The 24792-nt window shown below is 41.3% G+C and overlaps 1 protein-coding gene across 1 annotated transcript in view; it reads right to left on the bottom strand.

Annotated features, from left to right (window-relative positions):
* Positions 1–24792, bottom strand: part of NCAPG2 (non-SMC condensin II complex subunit G2) — a 365294-nt gene that overhangs the window by 153243 nt on the left and 187259 nt on the right. Inside the window, exons 20-21 of the mRNA XM_053713827.1 lie at positions 9530–9646; positions 9310–9444 (exon numbers count right to left, since the gene is read on the bottom strand). Of these exons, the coding sequence (XP_053569802.1) occupies positions 9310–9444; positions 9530–9646 (252 nt within the window). The remainder of the gene's footprint in view (positions 1–9309; positions 9445–9529; positions 9647–24792) is intronic.

Below are 24792 nucleotides of genomic sequence, written 5' to 3'. Positions count from 1 at the left end.
GTTTTTATATTTAACCCCTTTACAGTCCCTGGAATCTGCTTTGCTGAGACCCAACCAAGCCCAAAGGGGAATACGATACCAAATGATGCCTTCAGAAAGACTTTTCTGTGTATCAGAGCTCCACACACATGCAGCTGCATGCCATGCTGTCCTCAAAAACAAGTGCGCCATACCGGCGCGAAAATGAGGCTCTGACTATGATTAGGGAAAGCCCCTAAAGAATAAGGTGTCAAAAACAGTGCCTGCCGATATAATCATATCAAAATACCCAGAATAAATGATTCCTCAAGGCTAAATATGTGTTAATAATGAATCGATTTAGCCCAAAAAGAGTCTACAGTCTTAATAAGCCCTTGTGAAGCCCTTATTTACTATCTTAATAAACATGGCTTACCGGATCCCATAGGGAAAATGACAGCTTCCAGCATTACATCGTCTTGTTAGAATGTGTCATACCTCAAGCAGTAAGAGACTGCACACTGTTCCCCCAACTGAAGTTAATTGCTCTCAACAGTCCTGTGTGGAACAGCCATGGATTTTAGTTACGGTGCTAAAATCATTTTCCTCATACAAACAGAAATCTTCATCTCTTTTCTGTTTCTGAGTAAATAGTACATACCAGCACTATTTTAAAATAACAAACTCTTGATTGAATAATAAAAACTACAGTTAAACACTAAAAAACTCTAAGCCATCTCCGTGGAGATGTTGCCTGTACAACGGCAAAGAGAATGACTGGGGTAGGCGGAGCCTAGGAGGGATCATGTGACCAGCTTTGCTGGGCTCTTTGCCATTTCCTGTTGGGGAGGAGAATATCCCACAAGTAAGGATGACGCCGTGGACCGGACACACCTATGTTGGAGAAAGTAAAGTTGATTTAGAAGCCATATCAGCATTCCAAGTTTTAAGCCATAAAGCTCTTCTAGCTAAAATAGCTAGAGACATAAACCTGACATCAACTCTGATAATATCAAAAATGGCATCACAGATAAAATTATTAGCATGCTGAAGAAGAATAATAATGTCATGAGAATCACGATGTGTTACTTGTTGCGCTAAAGTTTCCAACCAAAAAGTTGAAGCTGCAGCAACATCAGCCAAAGATATAGCAGGTCTAAGAAGATTACCTGAACACAGATAAGCTTTTCTTAGAAAGGACTCAATTTTCCTATCTAGAGGATCCTTAAACGAAGTACCATCTGACGTAGGAATAGTAGTACGTTTAGCAAGGGTAGAAATAGCCCCATCAACTTTAGGGATTTTGTCCCAAAATTCTAATCTGTCAGACGGCACAGGATATAAATGCTTAAAACGTTTAGAAGGAGTAAATGAATTACCCAATTTATCCCATTCTTTGGAAATTACTGCAGAAATAGCATTAGGAACAGGAAAAACTTCTGGAATAACCACAGGAGCTTTAAATACCTTATCTAAACGTTTAGAATTAGTATCAAGAGGACAAGAATCCTCTATTTCTAAAGCAATTAGAACTTCTTTAAGTAAAGAACGAATAAATTCAATTTTAAATAAATATGAAGATTTATCAGCATCAACCTCAGAGACAGAATCCTCTGAACCAGAGGAGTCATCAGAATCAGAATGATGATGTTCATTTAAAAATTCATCTGTAGGGAGAGAAGTTTTAAAAGATTTTTTACGTTTACTAGAAGGAGAAATAACAGACATAGCCTTCTTTATGGATTCAGAAACAAAATCTCTTATATTATCAGGAACATTCTGCACCTTAGATGTTGAGGGAACTGCAACAGGCAATGGTACTTTACTAAAGGAAATATTATCTGCTTTAACAAGTTTGTCATGACAATCAATACAAACAACAGCTGGAGAAATAGCTACCAAAAGTTTACAGCAGATACACTTAGCTTTGGTAGATTCAGCACTTGACAGCGATTTTCCTGTAGTATCTTCTGGCTCAGATGCAACGTGAGACATCTTGCAATATGTAAGAGAAAAAACAACATATAAAGCAAAATTGATCAAATTCCTTAAAGGGCCATGATACCCACATTTTTTCTTTCATGATTTAGAAAGAGAATGCATTTTTAATAATCTTTCTAATTTACTTCTATTATCTAATTTGTTTTATTATCTTGATATTCTTTGCTGAAAAGCATATCTAGATATACCCAGTAGCTGCTGATTGGTTGCTGCACATAGAAGTCTCATGTGATTGGCTCACCCATGTGCATTGCTTTTTCTTCAAATAAGGATATCTCAAAAATGAAGCAAAATAAATAATAGAAGTAAATTGTAATGTTGTTTAAATTTGTATGTTCTATCTGAATCATGAAAGAAAGATTTTGGGTTTAGTGGCCCTTTAAATGACAGTTTCAGGAATGGGAAAAAATGCCAAAGAACAAGCTTCTAGCAACCAGAAGCAATAAAAAATGAGACTTAAATAATGTGGAGACAAAAGCGACGCCCATATTTTTTCGCGCCAAATAAGACGCCCACATTATTTGGCGCCTAAATGCTTTTTGGCGCCAAAAATGACGCCACATCCGGAACGCCGACATTTTTGGCGCGAAATAACGTCAAAGAATGACGCAACTTCCGGCGACACGTATGACGCCGGAAACGGAAATAGAATTTTTGCGCCAAAAAAGTCCGCGCCAAGAATGACGCAATAAAATGAAGCATTTTCAGCCCCCGCGAGCCTAACAGCCCACAGGGAAAAAAGTCAAATTTTAAGGTAAGAAAAAATGGTCAAATCAAAATGCATTATCCCAAATATGAAACTGACTGTCTGAAAATAAGGAAAGTTGAACATTCTGAGTCAAGGCAAATAAATGTTTGAATACATATATTTAGAACTTTATAAACAAAGTGCCCAACCATAGCTTGGAGTGTCACAGAAAATAAGACTTACTTACCCCAGGACACTCATCTACATATAGCAGATAGCCAAACCAGTACTGAAACGAGAATCAGCAGAGGTAATGGTATATATAAGAGTATATCGTCGATCTGAAAAGGGAGGTAAGAGATGAATCTCTACGACCGATAACAGAGAACCTATGAAATAGACCCCGTAGAAGGCATTCAAATAGGCAATACTCTCCTCACATCCCTCTGACATTCACTGCACGCTGAGAGGAAAACCGGGCTCCAACTTGCTGCGGAGCGCATATCAACGTAGAATCTAGCACAAACTTACTTCACCACCTCCATCGGAGGCAAAGTTTGTAAAACTGAATTGTGGGTGTGGTGAGGGGTGTATTTATAGGCATTTTGAGGTTTGGGAAACTTTGCCCCTCCTGGTAGGAATGTATATCCCATACGTCACTAGCTCATGGACTCTTGCTAATTACATGAAAGAAATACAATTTTAACAGCATTTTCTGATAATATATATAGAACAATAACAGAATTTATGTTTACCTGATAAATTACTTTCTCCAACGGTGTGTCCGGTCCACGGCGTCATCCTTACTTGTGGGATATTCTCTTCCCCAACAGGAAATGGCAAAGAGCCCAGCAAAGCTGGTCACATGATCCCTCCTAGGCTCCGCCTACCCCAGTCATTCGACCGACGTTAAGGAGGAATATTTGCATAGGAGAAACCATATGATACCGTGGTGACTGTAGTTAAAGAAAATAAAATATCAGACCTGATTAAAAAACCAGGGCGGGCCGTGGACCGGACACACCGTTGGAGAAAGTAATTTATCAGGTAAACATAAATTCTGTTTTCTCCAACATAGGTGTGTCCGGTCCACGGCGTCATCCTTACTTGTGGGAACCAATACCAAAGCTTTAGGACACGGATGAAGGGAGGGAGCAAATCAGGTCACCTAAATGGAAGGCACCACGGCTTGCAAAACCTTTCTCCCAAAAATAGCCTCAGAAGAAGCAAAAGTATCAAACTTGTAAAATTTGGTAAAAGTGTGCAGTGAAGACCAAGTCGCTGCCCTACATATCTGATCAACAGAAGCCTCGTTCTTGAAGGCCCATGTGGAAGCCACAGCCCTAGTGGAATGAGCTGTGATTCTTTCGGGAGGCTGCCGTCCGGCAGTCTCGTAAGCCAATCTGATGATGCTTTTAATCCAAAAAGAGAGAGAGGTAGAAGTTGCTTTTTGACCTCTCCTTTTACCGGAATAAACAACAAACAAGGAAGATGTTTGTCTAAAATCCTTTGTAGCATCTAAATAGAATTTTAGAGCGCGAACAACATCCAAATTGTGCAACAAACGTTCCTTCTTCGAAACAGGTTTCGGACACAGAGAAGGTACGATAATCTCCTGGTTAATGTTTTTGTTAGAAACAACTTTTGGAAGAAAACCAGGTTTAGTACGTAAAACCACCTTATCTGCATGGAACACCAGATAAGGAGGAGAACACTGCAGAGCAGATAATTCTGAAACTCTTCGAGCAGAAGAAATTGCAACCAAAAACAAAACTTTCCAAGATAATAACTTAATATCAACGGAATGTAAGGGTTCAAACGGAACCCCCTGAAGAACTGAAAGAACTAAGTTGAGACTCCAAGGAGGAGTCAAAGGTTTGTAAACAGGCTTGATTCTGACCAGAGCCTGAACAAAGGCTTGAACATCTGGCACAGCTGCCAGCTTTTTGTGAAGTAACACAGACAAGGCAGAAATCTGTCCCTTCAGGGAACTTGCAGATAATCCTTTTTCCAATCCTTCTTGAAGGAAGGATAGAATCTTAGGAATCTTAACCTTGTCCCAAGGGAATCCTTTAGATTCACACCAACAGATATATTTTTTCCAAATTTTGTGGTAAATCTTTCTAGTTACAGGCTTTCTGGCCTGAACAAGAGTATCGATAACAGAATCTGAGAACCCTCGCTTCGATAAGATCAAGCGTTCAATCTCCAAGCAGTCAGCTGGAGTGAGACCAGATTCGGATGTTCGAACGGACCCTGAACAAGAAGGTCTCGTCTCAAAGGTAGCTTCCATGGTGGAGCCGATGACATATTCACCAGATCTGCATACCAAGTCCTGCGTGGCCACGCAGGAGCTATCAAGATCACCGACGCCCTCTCCTGATTGATCCTGGCTACCAGCCTGGGGATGAGAGGAAACGGCGGGAACACATAAGCTAGTTTGAAGGTCCAAGGTGCTACTAGTGCATCCACTAGAGCCGCCTTGGGATCCCTGGATCTGGACCCGTAGCAAGGAACTTTGAAGTTCTGACGAGAGGCCATCAGATCCATGTCTGGAATGCCCCACAGTTGAGTGACTTGGGCAAAGATTTCCGGATGGAGTTCCCACTCCCCCGGATGCAATGTCTGACGACTCAGAAAATCCGCTTCCCAATTTTCCACTCCTGGGATGTGGATAGCAGACAGGTGGCAGGAGTGAGACTCCGCCCATAGAATGATTTTGGTCACTTCTTCCATCGCTAGGGAACTCCTTGTTCCCCCCTGATGGTTGATGTACGCAACAGTTGTCATGTTGTCTGATTGAAACCGTATGAACTTGGCCCTCGCTAGCTGAGGCCAAGCTTTGAGAGCATTGAATATCGCTCTCAGTTCCAGAATATTTATCGGTAGAAGAGATTCTTCCCGAGACCAAAGACCCTGAGCTTTCAGGGATCCCCAGACCGCGCCCCAGCCCATCAGACTGGCGTCGGTCGTGACAATGACCCACTCTGGTCTGCGGAAGGTCATCCCTTGTGACAGGTTGTCCAGGGACAGCCACCAACGGAGTGAGTCTCTGGTCCTCTGATTTACTTGTATCTTCGGAGACAAGTCTGTATAGTCCCCATTCCACTGACTGAGCATGCACAGTTGTAATGGTCTTAGATGAATGCGCGCAAAAGGAACTATGTCCATTGCCGCTACCATCAAACCTATCACTTCCATGCACTGCGCTATGGAAGGAAGAGGAACGGAATGAAGTATCCGACAAGAGTCTAGAAGCTTTGTTTTTCTGGCTTCTGTCAGAAAAATCCTCATTTCTAAGGAGTCTATTATTGTTCCCAAGAAGGGAACCCTTGTTGACAGAGATAGAGAACTCTTTTCCACGTTCACTTTCCATCCGTGAGATCTGAGAAAGGCCAGGACAATGTCCGTGTGAGCCTTTGCTAGAGGAAGGGACGACGCTTGAATCAGAATGTCGTCCAAGTAAGGTACTACGGCAATGCCCCTTGGTCTTAGCACAGCTAGAAGGGACCCTAGTACCTTTGTGAAAATCCTTGGAGCAGTGGCTAATCCGAAAGGAAGCGCCACGAACTGGTAATGCTTGTCCAGGAATGCGAACCTTAGGAACCGATGATGTTCCTTGTGGATAGGAATATGTAGATACGCATCCTTTAAATCCACCGTGGTCATGAATTGACCTTCCTGGATGGAAGGAAGAATTGTTCGAATGGTTTCCATCTTGAACGATGGAACCCTGAGAAACTTGTTTAAGATCTTGAGATCTAAGATTGGTCTGAACGTTCCCTCTTTTTTGGGAACTATGAACAGATTGGAGTAGAACCCCATCCCTTGTTCTCCTAATGGAACAGGATGAATCACTCCCATTTTTAACAGGTCTTCTACACAATGTAAGAATGCCTGTCTTTTTATGTGGTCTGAAGACAACTGAGACCTGTGGAACCTCCCCCTCGGGGGAAGCCCCTTGAACTCCAGAAAATAACCTTGGGAGACTATTTCTAGCGCCCAAGGATCCAGAACATCTCTTGCCCAAGCCTGAGCGAAGAGAGAGAGTCTGCCCCCCACCAGATCCGGTCCCGGATCGGGGGCCAACATTTCATGCTGTCTTGGTAGCAGTGGCAGGTTTCTTGGCCTGCTTTCCCTTGTTCCAGCCTTGCATTGGTCTCCAAGCTGGCTTGGCTTGAGAAGAATTACCCTCTTGCTTAGAGGACGTAGCACTTTGGGCTGGTCCGTTTCTACGAAAGGGACGAAAATTAGGTTTATTTTTTGCCTTGAAAGGCCGATCCTGAGGAAGGGCGTGGCCCTTACCCCCAGTGATATCAGAGATAATCTCTTTCAAGTCAGGGCCAAACAGCGTTTTCCCCTTGAAAGGAATGTTAAGTAGCTTGTTCTTGGAAGACGCATCAGCTGACCAAGATTTCAACCAAAGCGCTCTGCGCGCCACAATAGCAAACCCAGAGTTCTTAGCCGCTAACCTAGCCAATTGCAAAGTGGCGTCTAAGGTGAAAGAATTAGCCAATTTGAGAGCATTGATTCTGTCCATAATCTCCTCATAAGGAGGAGAATCACTATTGACCGCCTTTACCAGCTCATCGAACCAGAAACACGCGGCTGTAGCGACAGGGACAATGCATGAAATTGGTTGTAGAAGGTAACCCTGCTGAACAAACATCTTTTTAAGTAAACCTTCTAATTTTTTATCCATAGGATCTTTGAAAGCACAACTATCTTCTATGGGTATAGTGGTGCGTTTGTTTAAAGTGGAAACCGCTCCCTCGACCTTGGGGACTGTCTGCCATAAGTCCTTTCTGGGGTCGACCATAGGAAACAATTTTTTAAATATGGGGGGAGGGACGAAAGGAATACCGGGCCTTTCCCATTCTTTATTTACAATGTCCGCCACCCGCTTGGGTATAGGAAAAGCTTCTGGGAGCCCCGGGACCTCTAGGAACTTGTCCATTTTACATAGTTTCTCTGGGATGACCAACTTGTCACAATCATCCAGAGTGGATAATACCTCCTTAAGCAGAATGCGGAGATGTTCCAACTTAAATTTAAACGTAATCACATCAGGTTCAGCTTGTTGAGAAATGTTCCCTGAATCAGTAATTTCTCCCTCAGACAAAACCTCCCTGGCCCCATCAGACTGGTTTAGGGGCCCTTCAGAACCATTATTATCAGCGTCGTCATGCTCTTCAGTATCTAAAACAGAGCAGTCGCGCTTACGCTGATAAGTGTTCATTTTGGCTAAAATGTTTTTGACAGAATTATCCATTACAGCCGTTAATTGTTGCATAGTAAGGAGTATTGGCGCGCTAGATGTACTAGGGGCCTCCTGAGTGGGCAAGACTCGTGTAGACGAAGGAGGGAATGATGCAGTACCATGCTTACTCCCCTCACTTGAGGAATCATCTTGGGCATCATTGTCATTGTCACATAAATCACATTTATTTAAATGAGAAGGAACTCTGGCTTCCCCACATTCAGAACACAGTCTATCTGGTAGTTCAGACATGTTAAACAGGCATAAACTTGATAACAAAGTACAAAAAACGTTTTAAAATAAAACCGTTACTGTCACTTTAAATTTTAAACTGAACACACTTTATTACTGCAATTGCGAAAAAATATGAAGGAATTGTTCAAAATTCACCAAAATTTCACCACAGTGTCTTAAAGACTTAAAAGTATTGCACACCAAATTTGGAAGCTTTAACCCTTAAAATAACGGAACCGGAGCCGTTTTTAACTTTAACCCCTTTACAGTCCCTGGTATCTGCTTTGCTGAGACCCAACCAAGCCCAAAGGGGAATACGATACCAAATGACGCCTTTAGAAAGTCTTTTCTAAGTATCAGAGCTCCTCACACATGCGACTGCATGTCATGCCTCTCAAAAACAAGTGCGCAACACCGGCGCGAAAATGAGGCTCTGCCTATGATTTGGGAAAGCCCCTAAAGAATAAGGTGTCTAAAACAGTGCCTGCCGATATAATCTTATCAAAATACCCAGATTAAATGATTCCTCAAGGCTAAATATGTGTTAATAATGAATCGATTTAGCCCAGAAAAAGTCTACAGTCTTAATAAGCCCTTGTGAAGCCCTTATTTACTATCTTAATAAACATGGCTTACCGGATCCCATAGGGAAAATGACAGCTTCCAGCATTACATCGTCTTGTTAGAATGTGTCATACCTCAAGCAGCAAGAGACTGCTCACTGTTCCCCCAACTGAAGTTAATTGCTCTCAACAGTCCTGTGTGGAACAGCCATGGATTTTAGTAACGGTTGCTAAAATCATTTTCCTCATACAAACAGAAATCTTCATCTCTTTTCTGTTTCTGAGTAAATAGTACATACCAGCACTATTTTAAAATAACAAACTCATGATTGAATAATAAAAACTACAGTTAAACACTAAAAAACTCTAAGCCATCTCCGTGGAGATGTTGCCTGTACAACGGCAAAGAGAATGACTGGGGTAGGCGGAGCCTAGGAGGGATCATGTGACCAGCTTTGCTGGGCTCTTTGCCATTTCCTGTTGGGGAAGAGAATATCCCACAAGTAAGGATGACGCCGTGGACCGGACACACCTATGTTGGAGAAATATAATTTAGTGCTTGCAGAATGCATGACTCTTTAAGGTAAAGTGTTAAATTATCCCACCTTAAGTATTTGTTGAGACATTTTTTGGTCCTTCAGATCTTCTGATGTGCTCTCTAGATTGGCAAGAACTTTACTTTCGATCCATACACCAATTTCTTCAAGTACAGACAAATACGTTCTCCCTTCACTACTGAACTGAATACATAAAAGAAAAAAAACTTATACAAAATGAGTTAACCTGCTGCAATTTGTTAAAATAATAATAATTAAAATATCCTACCTTATGTTGAAGATGAATACTGATCCTGCAATAAAGGCTAAACGCTCTTAATGCTGTTGCTTGGTCGAGTTTGTGAATCACTACAGTTGATGGCTTCATAAAGGAGACCAGAACATCCTATAAAAAAAAATGATCAATAATGATTTTTTTATGAAAAAACATAATTTATGTAAGAACTTACCTGATAAATTCATTTCTTTCATATTAACAAGAGTCCATGAGCTAGTGACGTATGGGATATACATTCCTACCAGGAGGGGCAAAGTTTCCCAAACCTTAAAATGCCTATAAATACACCCCTCACCACACCCACAAATCAGTTTAACGAATAGCCAAGAAGTGGGGTGATAAGAAAAAAAGTGCGAAGCATATAAAATAAGGAATTGGAATAATTGTGCTTTATACAAAAAAATCATAACCACCACAAAAAAGGGTGGGCCTCATGGACTCTTGTTAATATGAAAGAAATGAATTTATCAGGTAAGTTCTTACATAAATTATGTTTTCTTTCATGTAATTAACAAGAGTCCATGAGCTAGTGACGTATGGGATAATGACTACCCAAGATGTGGATCTTTCCACACAAGAGTCACTAGGGAGGGAGGGATAAAATAAAGACAGCCAATTCCTGCTGAAAATAATCCACACCCAAAATAAAGTTTAACAAAAAACATAAGCAGAAGATTCAAACTGAAACCGCTGCCTGAAGAACTTTTCTACCAAAAACTGCTTCAGAAGAAGAAAATACATCAAAATGGTAGAATTTAGTAAAAGTATGCAAAGAGGACCAAGTTGCTGCTTTGCAGATCTGGTCAACCGAAGCTTCATTCCTAAACGCCCAGGAAGTAGATACTGACCTAGTAGAATGAGCTGTAATTCTCTGAGGCGGAATTTTACCCGACTCAACATAGGCAAGATGAATTAAAGATTTCAACCAAGATGCCAAAGAAATGGCAGAAGCTTTCTGGCCTTTCCTAGAACCGGAAAAGATAACAAATAGACTAGAAGTCTTACAGAAAGATTTCGTAGCTTCAACATAATATTTCAAAGCTCTAACAACATCCAAAGAATGCAACGATTTCTCCTTAGAATTCTTAGGATTAGGACATAATGAAGGAACCACAATTTCTCTACTAATGTTGTTGGAATTCACAACTTTAGGTAAAATTCAAAAGAAGTTCGCAACACCGCCTTATCCTGATGAAGAATCAGAAATGAGTAATCCCTGCACCATTGGTTCAGCATACAGAGCTGAAGAGGTCGCATGTGAAAACGAGCAAAGGAGATCGCATCTGATGCGGCAGTCCTAAGACCCAACATTTCCATGCATAAGGCTACCAAAGGGAATGATTGTGACTGAAGGTTTTGACAAGCTGATATCAATGTTAAACTTCTCTTGTCTGACAAGGACAGAGTCATAGACACTGAATTTATCTAGAAACCTAAAAAGGTTACCCTTGTCTGAGGAATCAATGAACTGAATGGTAAATTGATCCTCCAACCATGAACTTGAAGAAACAACACAAGTCGATTCGTATGAGATTCTTCGAAAATGAGAAGACTGAGCAAGTACCAAGATATCGTCCAAATAAGGAAATACCAAAACCCTATTCTCTGATTACAGAAGAAGGGCACCGAGAACCTTTGAAAAAAATTCTTGGAACTGAGGCTAGACCAAACAGTAGAGCCACAAAACTGGTAATGCTTGTCTAAAAAGAGAATCTCAGACACTAAAAGTGATCTGGATGAATCGGAATATGCAGATACACATCCTGTAAATCTATTGTAGACATATAATGCCCTTGCTAAACAAAAGGCAGGATAGTCCTACAGTAACCATCTTGAATGTTGGTATCCTAACATAACGATTCAATAATGATAGATCCAGAACTGGTCTGAAGGAATTGACCTTCTTTGGTACAATGAAGAGATAAAATAAAACCCCAGCCCCTGTTCCAGAACTGGAACTGGCATAAATACTCCAGCCAACTCTAGATCTGAAACACATTTCAGAAATGCTGAGCCTTGCTGTGTCAACTGGGACACGGGAAAGAAAAGAATCTCTTAGCAGGAGGCCTTAACTTGAAGCCAATTCTGTACCTTTCTGAAACCAGAGATTAAGAACAGAATTGATCCAAATTTCTTTGAAGAAAACGTAATCTGCCCCATACCAGCTGAGCTGGAATAAGGGCCGCACCTTCATAGGTACTTAGGAGCTGACTATAGGTTTCTATAAGGCTTGGATATATTCCAAACTGGAAATAGTTTCCAAACTGATACCGCTCCTGAGGATGAAGGATCAGGCTTTTGTTCCTTGTTGTGAGGAAAGGAACGAAATGATTATTTACCCTGGAAAGAAAGGGAAAGCAAAGTTGACTTAGAAGACATGTCAGCATTCCAAGTTTAATCCATAAAGCTTTTCTAGCTAAAATAGCTAGAGACATATACCTGACATCAACTCTAATGATATCAAAAGATGGTATCACCAATAAAATAATTAGCATGTTATAGAATAATAATAATGCTATAAAATTATGATCTGTTACCTGTTGCGCTAAAGCTTCTAACCAAAAAGTTGAAGCTGCAGCAACATCCGCTAAAAATATAGCAGGTCTAAGAAGATTACCTGAACATAAGTAAGCTTTTCTTAGAAAAGATTCAATTTTCCTATCTAAAGGATCCTTAAATGAAGTACTATCTGCCATAGGAATAGTAGTACATTAGCAGGAGTAGAGACAGCCCCATAACCTTAGGGATTTTTGTCCCAAAAAACTCTAATCTGTCAGATGGCACAGGATATAATTTGCTTAAACGTCTAGAAGGAGTAAATAAATTACCCAAATTATTCCATTCCCTGGAAATTACTTCAGAAATAGCATCAGGGAGATAAAACACTTCTGGAATAACTACAGGAGATTTAAAAACCTTATTTAAACGTTTACATTTAGTATCAAGAGGACCAGAATCCTCTATTTCTAATGCAAATAACACTTCTTTAAGTAAAGAACGAATAAATTCCATCTTGAACAAAGATTTATCAGCATCAACCTCTGAGACAGAAACCTCTGAACCAGAAGAACCATTATCAGTATCAGAATGATGATGTTCATTTAAAAATTCATCTGAAAAAAAGAGAAGTTTTAAAAGACTTTTATGTATACTAGAAGGAGAAATAACAGACATAGCCTTCTTAATGGATTTAAAAAATAAAATCTCTTATGTTATCAGGAACACTCTGAAAATTAGATGTTGACGGACAGCAACAGGTAATGTAATAGTACTAAAGGAAATTTTATCTGCATTAATAAGTTTGACATGACATGCAATACAAATAACAGCTGGAGAAACAGATACCAAAAGTTTATAGCAGACTTAGCTTGGTAGCTCCAGCACTGTGCAGTGATTTTCCTGTAGTATCTTCTGACTCAGTTGCAACGTGGAACATCTTGCAATATGTAAAAGAAAAAAACAACATATAAAGCAAAATTGATCAAATTCCTTAAATGACAGTTTCAGGAATGGGAAAAAAATGCCAGTGAACAAGCTTCTAGCAACCAGAAGCAATAAATAATGAGACTTAAATAATGTGGAGACAAAAATGACGCCACATCCGGAACGCCGACATCTTTGCCGCAAAATAACGTCAAAAAATGACGCAACTTCCGGCGACACGTATGACGCCGGAAACGGAAAAGAATTTTTGCGCCAAAAAAGTCCGCGCCAAGAATGACGCAATAAAATGAAGCATTTTCAGCCCCCGCGAGCCTAACAGCCCACAGGGAAAAAAGTCAAATTTTTGAGGTAAGAAAAAATATGATAATTCAATGCATAATCCCAAATATGAAACTGACTGTCTGGAAATAAGGAAAGTTGAACATTCTGAGTCAAGGCAAATAAATGTTTGAATACATATATTTAGAACTTTATAAATAAAGTGCCCAACCATAGCTTAGAGTGTCACAGAAAATAAGACTTACTTACCCCAGGACACTCATCTACATGTTTGTAGAAAGCCAAACCAGTACTGAAACGAGAATCAGTAGAGGAAATGGTAAATATAAGAGTATATCGTCGATCTGAAAAGGGAGGTAAGAGATGAATCTCTACGACCGATAACAGAGAACCTTATGAAATAGACCCCGTAGAAGGAGATCACTGCATTCAATAGGCAATACTCTCTTCACATCCCTCTGACATTCACTGCACGCTGAGAGGAAAACCGGGCTCCAACTTGCTGCGGAGCGCATATCAACGTAGAATCTAGCACAAACTTACTTCACCACCTCCCTTGGAGGCAAAGTTTGTAAAACTGATTTGTGGGTGTGGTGAGGGGTGTATTTATAGGCATTTTAAGGTTTGGGAAACTTTGCCCCTCCTGGTAGGAATGTATATCCCATACGTCACTAGCTCATGGACTCTTGTTAATTACATGAAAGAAAACTAAATTTATGCTTACCTGACAAATTTCTCTCTTTCCTGGCATGAAGAGTCCACGATTTTATTCCAATTACTAGTGGAAATTCAACTCCTGGCCAGCAGGAGGCGGCAAAGAACACCCCAGCAGAGCTGTTAAGTGTCACTCCCATTACCCATAATCCCCAGTCATTTGGCAAAAGGAAAATGGAAATAGAAGATAATACAAGGGTACAGAGGTGTCTGAGGTTTATACAAAGAAAAACTGCCGTCTTAAACATTAATTAAGGGCGGGTCGTGGACTCTCCATGCCAGGAAAGAAAGAAATGTATCAGGTAAGCATAAATTTTGTTTTCTTTCCAATGGCATGGAGAGTCCACAATTTCATTCCAATTACTAGTGGGAACTAATACCCAAGCTAGAGGACACAGAATGAAAGGGAGAGAGAACAAGACAGGCGTATCTAAACAGAAGGCACCACCGCTTGAAGACCTTTTCTCCCAAAGGAAGACTAAGCTGGTTCAAAAGTATAAAATTTGTAGAATTTGTAAAAAGTATGCAATGAGGACCAAGTGGCTGCCTTGCAGATTTGTTCCACAGAAGCTTTATTTTTGAAAGCCCAGGAAGAAGAGACAGACCTGTGTGTCCAGCTGTCTCATAAGCCAGCCTGATAACACTTCTCAACCAGAGAAAGAAAGGGTAGTAGAAGTGGCCTACTGACCCTTACCAGAGAAATTAATGAACAGGTCAGATGACTGCCTAAAATCTTTAGTTGCTTGAAGGTAAAACTTTGGAGCACACACACAACATCCAGGTTATGTAACAGGCGTTCCTTCTGAGACTAAGGATTAGGACAAAAAGAAGGAACAACGATTTCCTGATTGATATTGCAATCTGATACCACTTTGGGAAGAAATGCCAACTTAGTACGAAGAACCGCCTTATCTGCATGAAAAATAAGGTAAGGGGTATCGCACCGCAGAGCCAAAAGCTTTGAAACCCTGCGAACAGAAGAGATAGCAAGGAGAAACAAAACTTTCCAAGATAACTTAATATCAACTGAATGCATAGGCTCAAACGTAGCCCTCTGCAGAACTTTAAGAGCGAGATTAAGATTCCAAAGTAGAGCAACAGGCTTAAACACAGGCCTGATTCTGACCAAGGCCTGCACAAAGGATTGAACATCTGGCAGATCTGCTAGACGCTTGTGCAAAAGAATAGACAGTGCAGAAATCTGACCTTTCAGAGTACTGACTGATAATCCTTTCTACAGACCATCCTGAAGAAAAGACAAAATCCGAAGGACCCTCAACCTACTCCAAGATAAACCCTTCGATTCACACCAATAAAGAGATTTAGTCCATACCTTATGGTAAATCTTACAACTAACAGGTTTACGAGCCTGAAGCATGGTATCAATGACGTTCTCAGAAAAACCACGCATAGCCAAAACTAGGTGTTCAATTTCCAAGCAATCAACTTCAGAGAAATTAGATTTGGATGGAAGAAATGACCCTAAAAAAGAAAGTCCTTCCTCAAGGGCAACCTCCAAGGAGGAAGAGATGACATCTACACCAGATCCTGCGAGGCCAGGCAGGAGCTATTAGAATCACAGATGGAGAATCTGTGAAGAGAAATCACAAAACAGAGGGCGCCTCCTAGTGTGATACTGTGGTTGCCGTGAGAAATACAGATGTATTGTGTATTATACTCACAAGAGTGGCAGCACCTACTTGTGCTGAGTCAGACCTACTGGGGTCTCTCAGTGTCCCAGCTCAGTGTTCCCAGGCCAGGGATAAATGGACACAAACTCCCGGTGTCAGCTCCGGATCAAGAAACAAGCTCAGGCTTCCAGTGAATTCGATATAAGTTTATTAAAATCCAAATTAAAAACTAAAGGTGCAATCACCCAAAGTGTATAAAACCAATCAAATATACAGATTGCAATGCGTTTCTCAGCTATGCTAGCCGTTTCATCAGGCATCTGTTAATAAAATAGAAGCTCTAGCTTTTAAATACAAACTGACCAATCACAAAACCCAATCGCGACCCACCCCCTACCCATACAATCAAAAGTGGTTAATAGTAAAATACTATTATCTATCTAAAACCTAGAGTGTGTAAAAACATTAGAGCTGCTGAAAATAATCAGTGATGCATTGTGATGCTGTCGTTAACGATGGTGCATCAATGCAAGTGCAGACCTGAATCTATTCAGGGGTCAGTGACGTCATTGCGTAACGTCACATGACCCCACCTCTCTCACAGAGCAGTATATTCAGAGAAGCCGACATACGAGAGTCTGTCTCCAGGTTTTACACCAGCTGCACCACATCAGGACTTTCTGTGTGCACACTGTGCAGATATCTGACACGGAGAGCACTCTCAACAGACCTCCTCCCTCACACACAAATGTTCCGGTCAGGAATTTTTATGACACCTAATGCCGACAGCAGCCTGATGTAAACAGTGAATCTTTTCTTGTATTATCGATTCACTGTTTACTGTAGCGGTCTCTGATGAATGTTTGCTCTCTGTCATATCCCTAGCCCAAACAAGCATTTATGGGTTGCTATTAAATATAGTAAGTCAAGTTTTACAAAAGTACCACAATTTATACAGTTTTCAACATTTGAGAGGCAATTGTGTGCCTTTTGTAAAACTTAACTTACTATATCTAATAGCAACCCATAAATCTGTTGACCCATGAGGTCTGTTGAGAGTGCTCTCCGTGTCAGATATCTGCGCAGTGTGCACACAAAGTCCTGATGTGGTGCAGCTGGTGTAAAACCCGGAGACAGACTCCCTTGAACATGCAGCTGTAGTTAGGGAGACAAAGCTACTCTGGAACTCCAGACTCATTATTTCTCACTGTGCATTTACACTTTCCTTTTTAAAATAAATCTACAGATACATTTCTTTCTGTGCATATTATATTATTTTTATGAGCGCTGTCCCATCTTTCACAGTTGTTTCAAAGATTACATATATATTTATACATACATACACATATTATATAGTATATATATATATATATATATATATTTTATATCTGTGTGCTATATATATATATATATATAAATATGGAATAGAACAAGTTCATGAAAATCATGGGCAGTAATTGTTATGCATCGTGATGCATCGCAGAATTGAATCGTAGACAGGATAATCATAGTCGAATCAAATCGTGAGACCAGTGAAGATGCACACCTCTAAATAAAATACACTATTGTCTCAATAAAAAAGCTTCAAAATGTGTGAACAATCGATCACCATAGGAAAATAAAGTAAGAGTTGCAATAAAGCATGAATATAATATGGATAGAGTCTATATAACAATGCCAATTTGAGATGTTAAATCCATATGTGACCGTATTATTTTAATAGGAATGTTGTTAATCACCAAAAAATATTGTATTTAATATGCTGTAATTTGTTTTATGTCTACATCATCACTCAGCCCCTTATTATTGGGTTTACATTTTAGCTGAGAAACGTGTTGCAATCTGTATATTTGATTGTTTTTATACACTTTGGGTGATTGTTTGCACCCTTAGTTTTCAATTTGGATTTTAATAAACTTATATCGAATTTACTGGAAGTCTGAGCTTGTTTCTTGATCCGGAGCGGACACCAGGAGTTTGTGTCCATTGATCCCTGGCCTGGAAACAGTGAGCTGGGACACAGAGAACACAGTAAGTTAGACTAAGCACAGGTGGGTGCTGCCACTCTAGTGAGTATAATACTAACACAAGACATCTGTATTTCTCTCTGCAACCACAGTATCCCACTAGGAGGCGCCCTCTGTTTTGTGATTTCTCTTCACAGATTCTCCATCTTGGTTTTGTTTTTTTCTGGAGAGGAGATTCCGAATATTCCAACTCCATCTGGGAACCCCCTTTTTTCTGTGACCATATTATTGGTTTCTATTTGGACTCATAAGACTTTGTGTTTTGAATTTTTTTATTATTTGATTTTTTTTTTACCATTTATGTTTTTATCATTATATGTTCCTTGATACCAGGCTGTTAAGGCAATGAAGATTGCTCTCAACTCTAGGATGTTTATGGGGAGAGAAAAAATCCTCTCGAGTCCAAAGACTCTGAGCCTTTAAAGAACCCCAAACCGCTCCCCAACATGTCAGGCTGTCGTCTGAGGTCACAATAACCCAGGACGGCTTTAGGAAGCATGTACCCTGAGACAGATGGTCCTGCGAAATCCACCAAGCAAGAGAATCTCTTGATAGTGGATCCAGAGATATCCTCTGAGAGAGATCTGAGTGATCTCCGTTCCCTTGTCTGAGCATGCATAACTGTAGGGGGTCACAAATGGAACCCAGCAAAAGGAATGATGTCCATGGAAGCAACCATCAGACCAATTACTTCCATACACTAAGAAACTAATGGACGGACAGGGGACTGATGAGAAAGGCAAGAAGCCAGAAGTTTAGACAGAGAATCTATAATTGTTCCTAAGAAACAAACCCTTGTGTCTGGTACCAGGGAACTCTTCTCCAGATTCACTTTCCACCCGTGGGAATGTAGAATAGATAACCCTGACAGTACCCTCCCCTCAACGACCCCTCCCCCGCAGGAGGACAAAAGGCTTATTGGGGAAACGGGTATAGAAGGCACGGAGGAGGGCGGGAGCATGATCATCAGAGGAGGGAACCCATGAACGCTCCTCCAGACCGTAGCCCCTCCAGTGAACCAAATACTGTACGCGGCCCCTGGACATACGAGAGTCAATAATGCTGCTGACCTCATACTCCTCATAGTTGTCAACAAAGATAGGGCAGGGGCGGGGACGAGGCAACACAATGGTAAACCGATTACAAACCAATGGTTTCAAGAGGGAGACATGAAAAACATTGGAGATGCGCATTGCAGGAGGAAGATCAAGAGCGTAGGCCACAGGATTGACCCGTCGGAGTATTCGAAAAGGACCAACATAACGGGGAGCCAGTTTATTGGAAGCCACACGAAGGTTCAATTTGCGGGAGGACAGCCAAACTCTCTCACCAACCTGGTAGGAAGGCGCGGGCAAACGCCTACGATCAGCCTGGAACTTTTGGCGCTGCATAGAACGATGAAGGCAATCCTGAATCTGCACCCACGTGGAACGGAGTTGCCGGAGATGCTCCTCCAAAGCCGAAATACATTGAGACATGAATGAATCGGGCAACAAGGATGGTTGAAACCCATAATTCGCCATGAACGGGGATAACTTGGAGGAAGCATTAATAGCACTATTACGAGCAAACTCTGCACAAGGTAACAGTTCAGACCAATTATTGTGGTGATCTGAGACATAGCAACGGAGGAACTGTTCCAAAGCTTGATTAGACGGTTCCACAGCCCCATTGGATTGAGGGTGATATGCCAAGGAGAAGGAAAGCTGGATCCCCATTTGAGCACAAAAGGAACGCCAAAATCTGAAGACAAACTGGCTACCCCGGTCCGACACTATCTCCTTGGGTAACCCATGTAAACGTAAGGCCTCCCGGGCAAAAATTGAAGCAAACTCCTGAGCGGTAGGCAACTTCTTCAAGGGAATGCAAGCTGACATTTTAGAAAAACGGTCAACCGCCATAAGGATAACAGTATTGCCATTGGAAACAGGGAGCTCGACAATGAAGTCTATGGAAAGATGTGTCCAAGGACGCTCACCATTAGCAATAGGTTGAAGAAGACCCACAGGAAGACGTCGAGGAGTCTTATTCTGTGCACAAACTGAGCAGGAGGCAACATACGCAGCAACATCAGAACAAAGAGCTGGCCACCAAATCATTTGGTTCTTGCCTGGGTGACCTGGTAAGTGTGCAAAAGTTTAGTTTGAAGATTCTCAGGAACAAAACACTTACCACTAGGTTTCTCAGGAGGTGCATTGGTTTGTGCAGCCAGGACCTCCTCCCCCAAGGGAGAAGTCAAATTAGTACGTATGGTAGCCAAAATATGGTCAGGAGGTATAACTGGAGTAGGTACAGACTCCTCCTTGGACAGAGGCGAAAATTGTCGAGAGAGGGAATCAGCCCTAACATACATACTACCAGGCAGGTAGGAGACCACATAATTAAACCGAGACACAAATAGCGCCCATCTGGCCTGTCAGGGCGACAAACATTTTGCTTCAGATAGATAAGTTAAATTCTTGTGGTCAGTACGAATGAGCACTGGCGCGTTAGTAGCCTGGAGAAGGTGCCTCCATTCCTTGAGTGCCAAAATTATGGTCAGTAATTCCCTGTCGCCAATTTCATAATTGCACTCCGCTGGAGACAATTTCTTATAGAAGAAACCACACGGATGCAAGGAACCGTCAGGTGTAGGACGTTGAGACAAGAGGGCACCTACTCCAGTCTCAGATGCATCGACCTCAAGAACGAAAGGCAGGACAGGGTTAGGATGAGCCAGAACTGGAACGGCAGCAAAGGCAGTCTTAAGACTATCAAAGACCTTAATGGCAGTAGGTAATCAATGGAGTGGATCATTCTCTTTACGGGTCATGTCTGTGATAGGTTTGACCAAGGAAGAAAAGTTTTCAATAAACTTTCTATAGTAATTGAACTCCAAAAAACGTTGAATAGACCGAAGACCAACTGGGCGAGGCCACTGCAGATAACTTGTCAGGATCCATGGGGAACCCTGCAACGGAGATAACATAACCTAGGAAGGTTACTTGAGTCTGATGGAACTCACATTTCTCGAGTTTACAAAACAGGCCGTTCTCACGTAGTCTCTGAAGAACCCGTGTAACATCAGAACGATGAGCCTCAAGTGTGGATGAGTGTATGAGGATGTCGTCTAGGTACACCACAACACACTGTTGCAACATATCTCGTAGGACAACATTAATAAATTCCTGGAAAACAGCAGGAGCATTACATTCCCTTGAAGAAGTTGCCTACCGCTCAGGAGCTTGCTTCAATTTTTGCCCGGGAGGTCTTCCGTTTACATGGGTTAACCAAGGAGATAGTGTCGTATTGGGGTAGGCAGTTTGTCTCCATATTTTGGTGTTCCTTTTGTGCTCAAATGGGGATCCAGCTTTCCTTCTCCTCTGCATATCATCCTCAATCCAATTGAGCTGCGGAACGGTCTAATCAAGTTCTGGAACAGTTCCTCCGTTGCAATGTCTCAGACCTGTTTGTGAGAGCTTCTGTGTATTACCTGTCTGTCTGACGTCCCTCCTGGTCCCTGGCTTGTTCCTGACTCTGCTGTTCTCCTTGTTCCTGATTCTGGCTCGTCTGACTATTCGCTTTGGCTCCTGACTCGACTCGTCTGACTACCAGTTCTTGTTTTGATTCCTGGCTTGTTATTTGACTTGTGGACTTTTTATTATTTTTTGCTATTAATAAAGGTGTGATTATAATCACCATCAGGATTCATGGCCCTTGCGTAATGTCAGGGTGCCAGGAATCAGACTCAGACAAGAAGTGCAAAAAATGAGCAGCATAACACAGTATGCACCAGAGTCAGCAAGAGAGGTGAGTAAAATGGCTGCCAGCAGCACATGGCAAACAGATCAGGGAAAAAACCCTGACACAGAGACCCATCGTACTCAAAACAAGGGGATGCAACGCCCAGACCCCAGATTGTACAGAAACCATGGGGTAGGACTGGGAACCTGAAACAGAGATCTTCTTCCAAACACAGTGCAACCGCACCCTAGAAGACAACTGAAGACGAAAGACCCCAGAGTCACAAAGGTTGCTCAGATAACAAAATCTTCAGAAACCGAAACCACGTGCAGCACGATTAGATAAACACTGCACGCTACAGTCATTCAAAGATGACTCTGAAATTTTAAAACTTGCAGGGCAAGTAAAGAGCAGCTGAAGATAGGTTCCAAACCGTCAGACTGCCAAGCATCCACTAAGCAGCCACGGGCTATCCAAGAGCCGCCAATCCTTCCCACAGAACCTGAACGTGGAGAAGACACAGAGCCCTCAAGGAGGCTCACCGTACCTCGAAGACCCGAGGACGAAGCAGCAAAGTAACAGATCACAGATCCTGCTCCAAACACCAGGGCGGCAGGCACATCTGAAAGACAGAGAGATACCCAACCACAAGCTCCCAGGGAATGGAAAGAATGGGAGGAACTCACCCACACCAACAGAGCTCGGGTGCCAACCCAATCCACTTTTCCACTATAGGTACTCCCAAGGAGAACCCCCAAGGACCTGAACAGAGAAAAGTGCAGTAGCTGCCTTAAAAGGCATGGCACAACTCTCTATAACAGTTCCGACATGGAGACCTCAACTTCCCTAGTTGGAACAGAACAAGCCCCAGAACAGCAGACCCCTAGCACCTGATCCAACCTCCTACACACAGGGCAGGACAACGAACCTCCCGAGAGAGGAAAACCCCACCTCTTAAGGAAGACAAACTACCTCCTCAAAAGGGAGAGCACAGATAAAAGGACAGCGCACATGCTTACAAGACAAGAAAGTCATAGTCTGATCAACCACTGTTGATCAAACAGAGATAAAATTCCCGAACACACTTCGTAAAAGTCCAACAAAATGAAAGGACATGCATTGTGAACATGTAGCCATAAGCTGGAAATGAACGCAATTATCAGCTTACGAGCCTGCAAAGCCTACAACTAAACCATTGTGGGGCACTTTCCAAGGAAAAAACAGGCCCAAAGGAACATGCCAGCACCCAAAGGTGAACGCAATCCTGGCTCAGCTGCAGCAAGCTCAACGAGCTAGGCCAAAGCCTGTGTTCCCGGGAAAAACTGGGTCGCCCTGAACCAGTCCGCAGGATCATAAGTCTCCAGACATCCCTAACGATTCAAGACAAGACCTCTGGGCCCAGGCCCCAGAATCGTTTAAAAACAAACACCACCCCAGGAAAAACTAATACCTCATCTGAAGGAATCAGACCTCACAGAGGAAGATAACCGTACTAAACCGGAGAATGGGAACAAGACTCACTCGTAATTCCCAGCCCAAGGGAAGAGACACCCCTATCAGGAGTCCACCCTCCAAAAATGAGTTAGGGCGCGACAGATAACATTGTTGCACACACTGTAGCCAGATGGTTAAAGACACAGGCATGCTCCTGAACTCACTGAGGACAACTCTTTAACAAAGAATAGAAAGCGTACTAGGCAACATTAATAATAGAAGTAAATTTGTTTAAAATGTCAAACTATCCAATACATTTAATTTTAACTTTAACACAGAACACAAAGGGAGAACTAATAAGGAGAAACATATGGGGTTAGATTTATCAAAGTCAGACAGGCAGGGGCGTATACATCTTTGCCCCAGCCCGCCCAGCATTGCTTCCCCGTATTTAAAGGGAAATTAAACCCAAAATGTTTCTCTTTCATGATTAAGGTAGAGAATACAGTTTTAAACAACATTCTAATTTACTATTATTATTTAATTTGCTTCATTCTTCAGATATCCTTTGTTGAAGAAATAGCAATGCACATGGGTGAGCCAGACACACAAGGCACCAATCAGCAGCTACTGAGCCTATTTAGATATGCTTTCCAACAGGATATCAAGAGAATAAAGCAAATTATAATAATATTCCATGGATAATATAAGTAACTTGAAAAGTTGTTTAAATTGCATTCTCTTTCTAAATTATGAAAGTAAATATTTGGGTTTCATGTTCCTTTAAAAGGGACAGTCTACACCAGAATATTTATTTTAAAAGATAGATAAGCCCTTTATTACCCATTCCCTAGTTTTGCATAACCAACACAGTTATATTAATATACTTTTTACCTCTGTGATTATCTTGTATCTAAGCCTCTGCAAACTGCCCTTTTATTTCAGTTCTTTTGACAGACTTGCATTTTAGCCAATCAGTGCTGGCTCCTAGGAACTCCACGTGCATGAGCACAGTGTTATCTATATGAAACACACAAACTGACACCCTCTAGTGGTGAAAAACTGTCAAAATGCCCTGAGATGAGAGGCGGCCTTCAAGGGCTTAGACATTAGCATATGAACCTCCTAGGTTTAGCTTTCCACTAAGAATACCAAGAGAACAAAGCAAAATTGGTGATAGATGTAAATTTGAAAATTGTTTAAAATTACATGCCCTATCGGAATAATGAAAGTTTGTTTTGGACTAGACTGTCCCTTTAAGGTTGCACACTACGGTTAGTAGTTCATAAAGCAATGGGTGCCACCATAAACCTAGGTTTCCTTTCTGCTGATACCAGTAAGGGACAGTTTTAAATGAGAGAGCAGCCAATGACATGTGTGGAATATAGCAGTTAAGTCTGGAATCTGCATTTCTACTTCTAACAGGAATAGGAAAGCCCACAATTTTCACAGTTAAAGGGACACTGTACCCAAAAAAAATATTTTGTGATTCAGATAGAGCATGCAATTTTAAGCAACTTTCTAATTTACTCCTATTATCAAATATTCTTCATTCTCTTGGTATCTTTATTTGAAATGCAAGAATGTAAGTTTAGATGCCGGCCCATTTTGGTGAACAACCTGGGTTGTCCTTGCTGATTGGCGAATAAATTCATCCACCAATAAAAAAGTTCTGTCCAGAGTACTGAAACCAAAAAAAAGATTAGATGCCTTCTTTTTCAAATAATGATAGCAATAGAACGAAGAAAAATTGATAATAGGAGTAAATTAGAAAGTTGCTTAAAATTGCATGCTCTTTCTGAATTACAAAAGAATAAATTTGGGTTCAGTGTCCCTTTAAATTACAGAAAATGGGACAAAAATAATGACAGTATATTACAAAGCTTTTTTAAATGGACATGAAACCCAACATTTTTCTTTCAAGATTACACAATTTTTAAAAACTTTCCACTTTACTTATATTATCAAATCTGCTTCAATCTACTGGTAAATTTTTTATTTT

Source organism: Bombina bombina, chromosome 5 (genome assembly GCF_027579735.1).
Source record: "Bombina bombina isolate aBomBom1 chromosome 5, aBomBom1.pri, whole genome shotgun sequence".
Classification (NCBI taxonomy): Eukaryota; Metazoa; Chordata; class Amphibia; order Anura; family Bombinatoridae; genus Bombina; species Bombina bombina.
The sequence above is the reverse complement of the archived record's forward strand: the minus strand, read 5'-3'. Positions and strand labels throughout refer to the sequence as shown.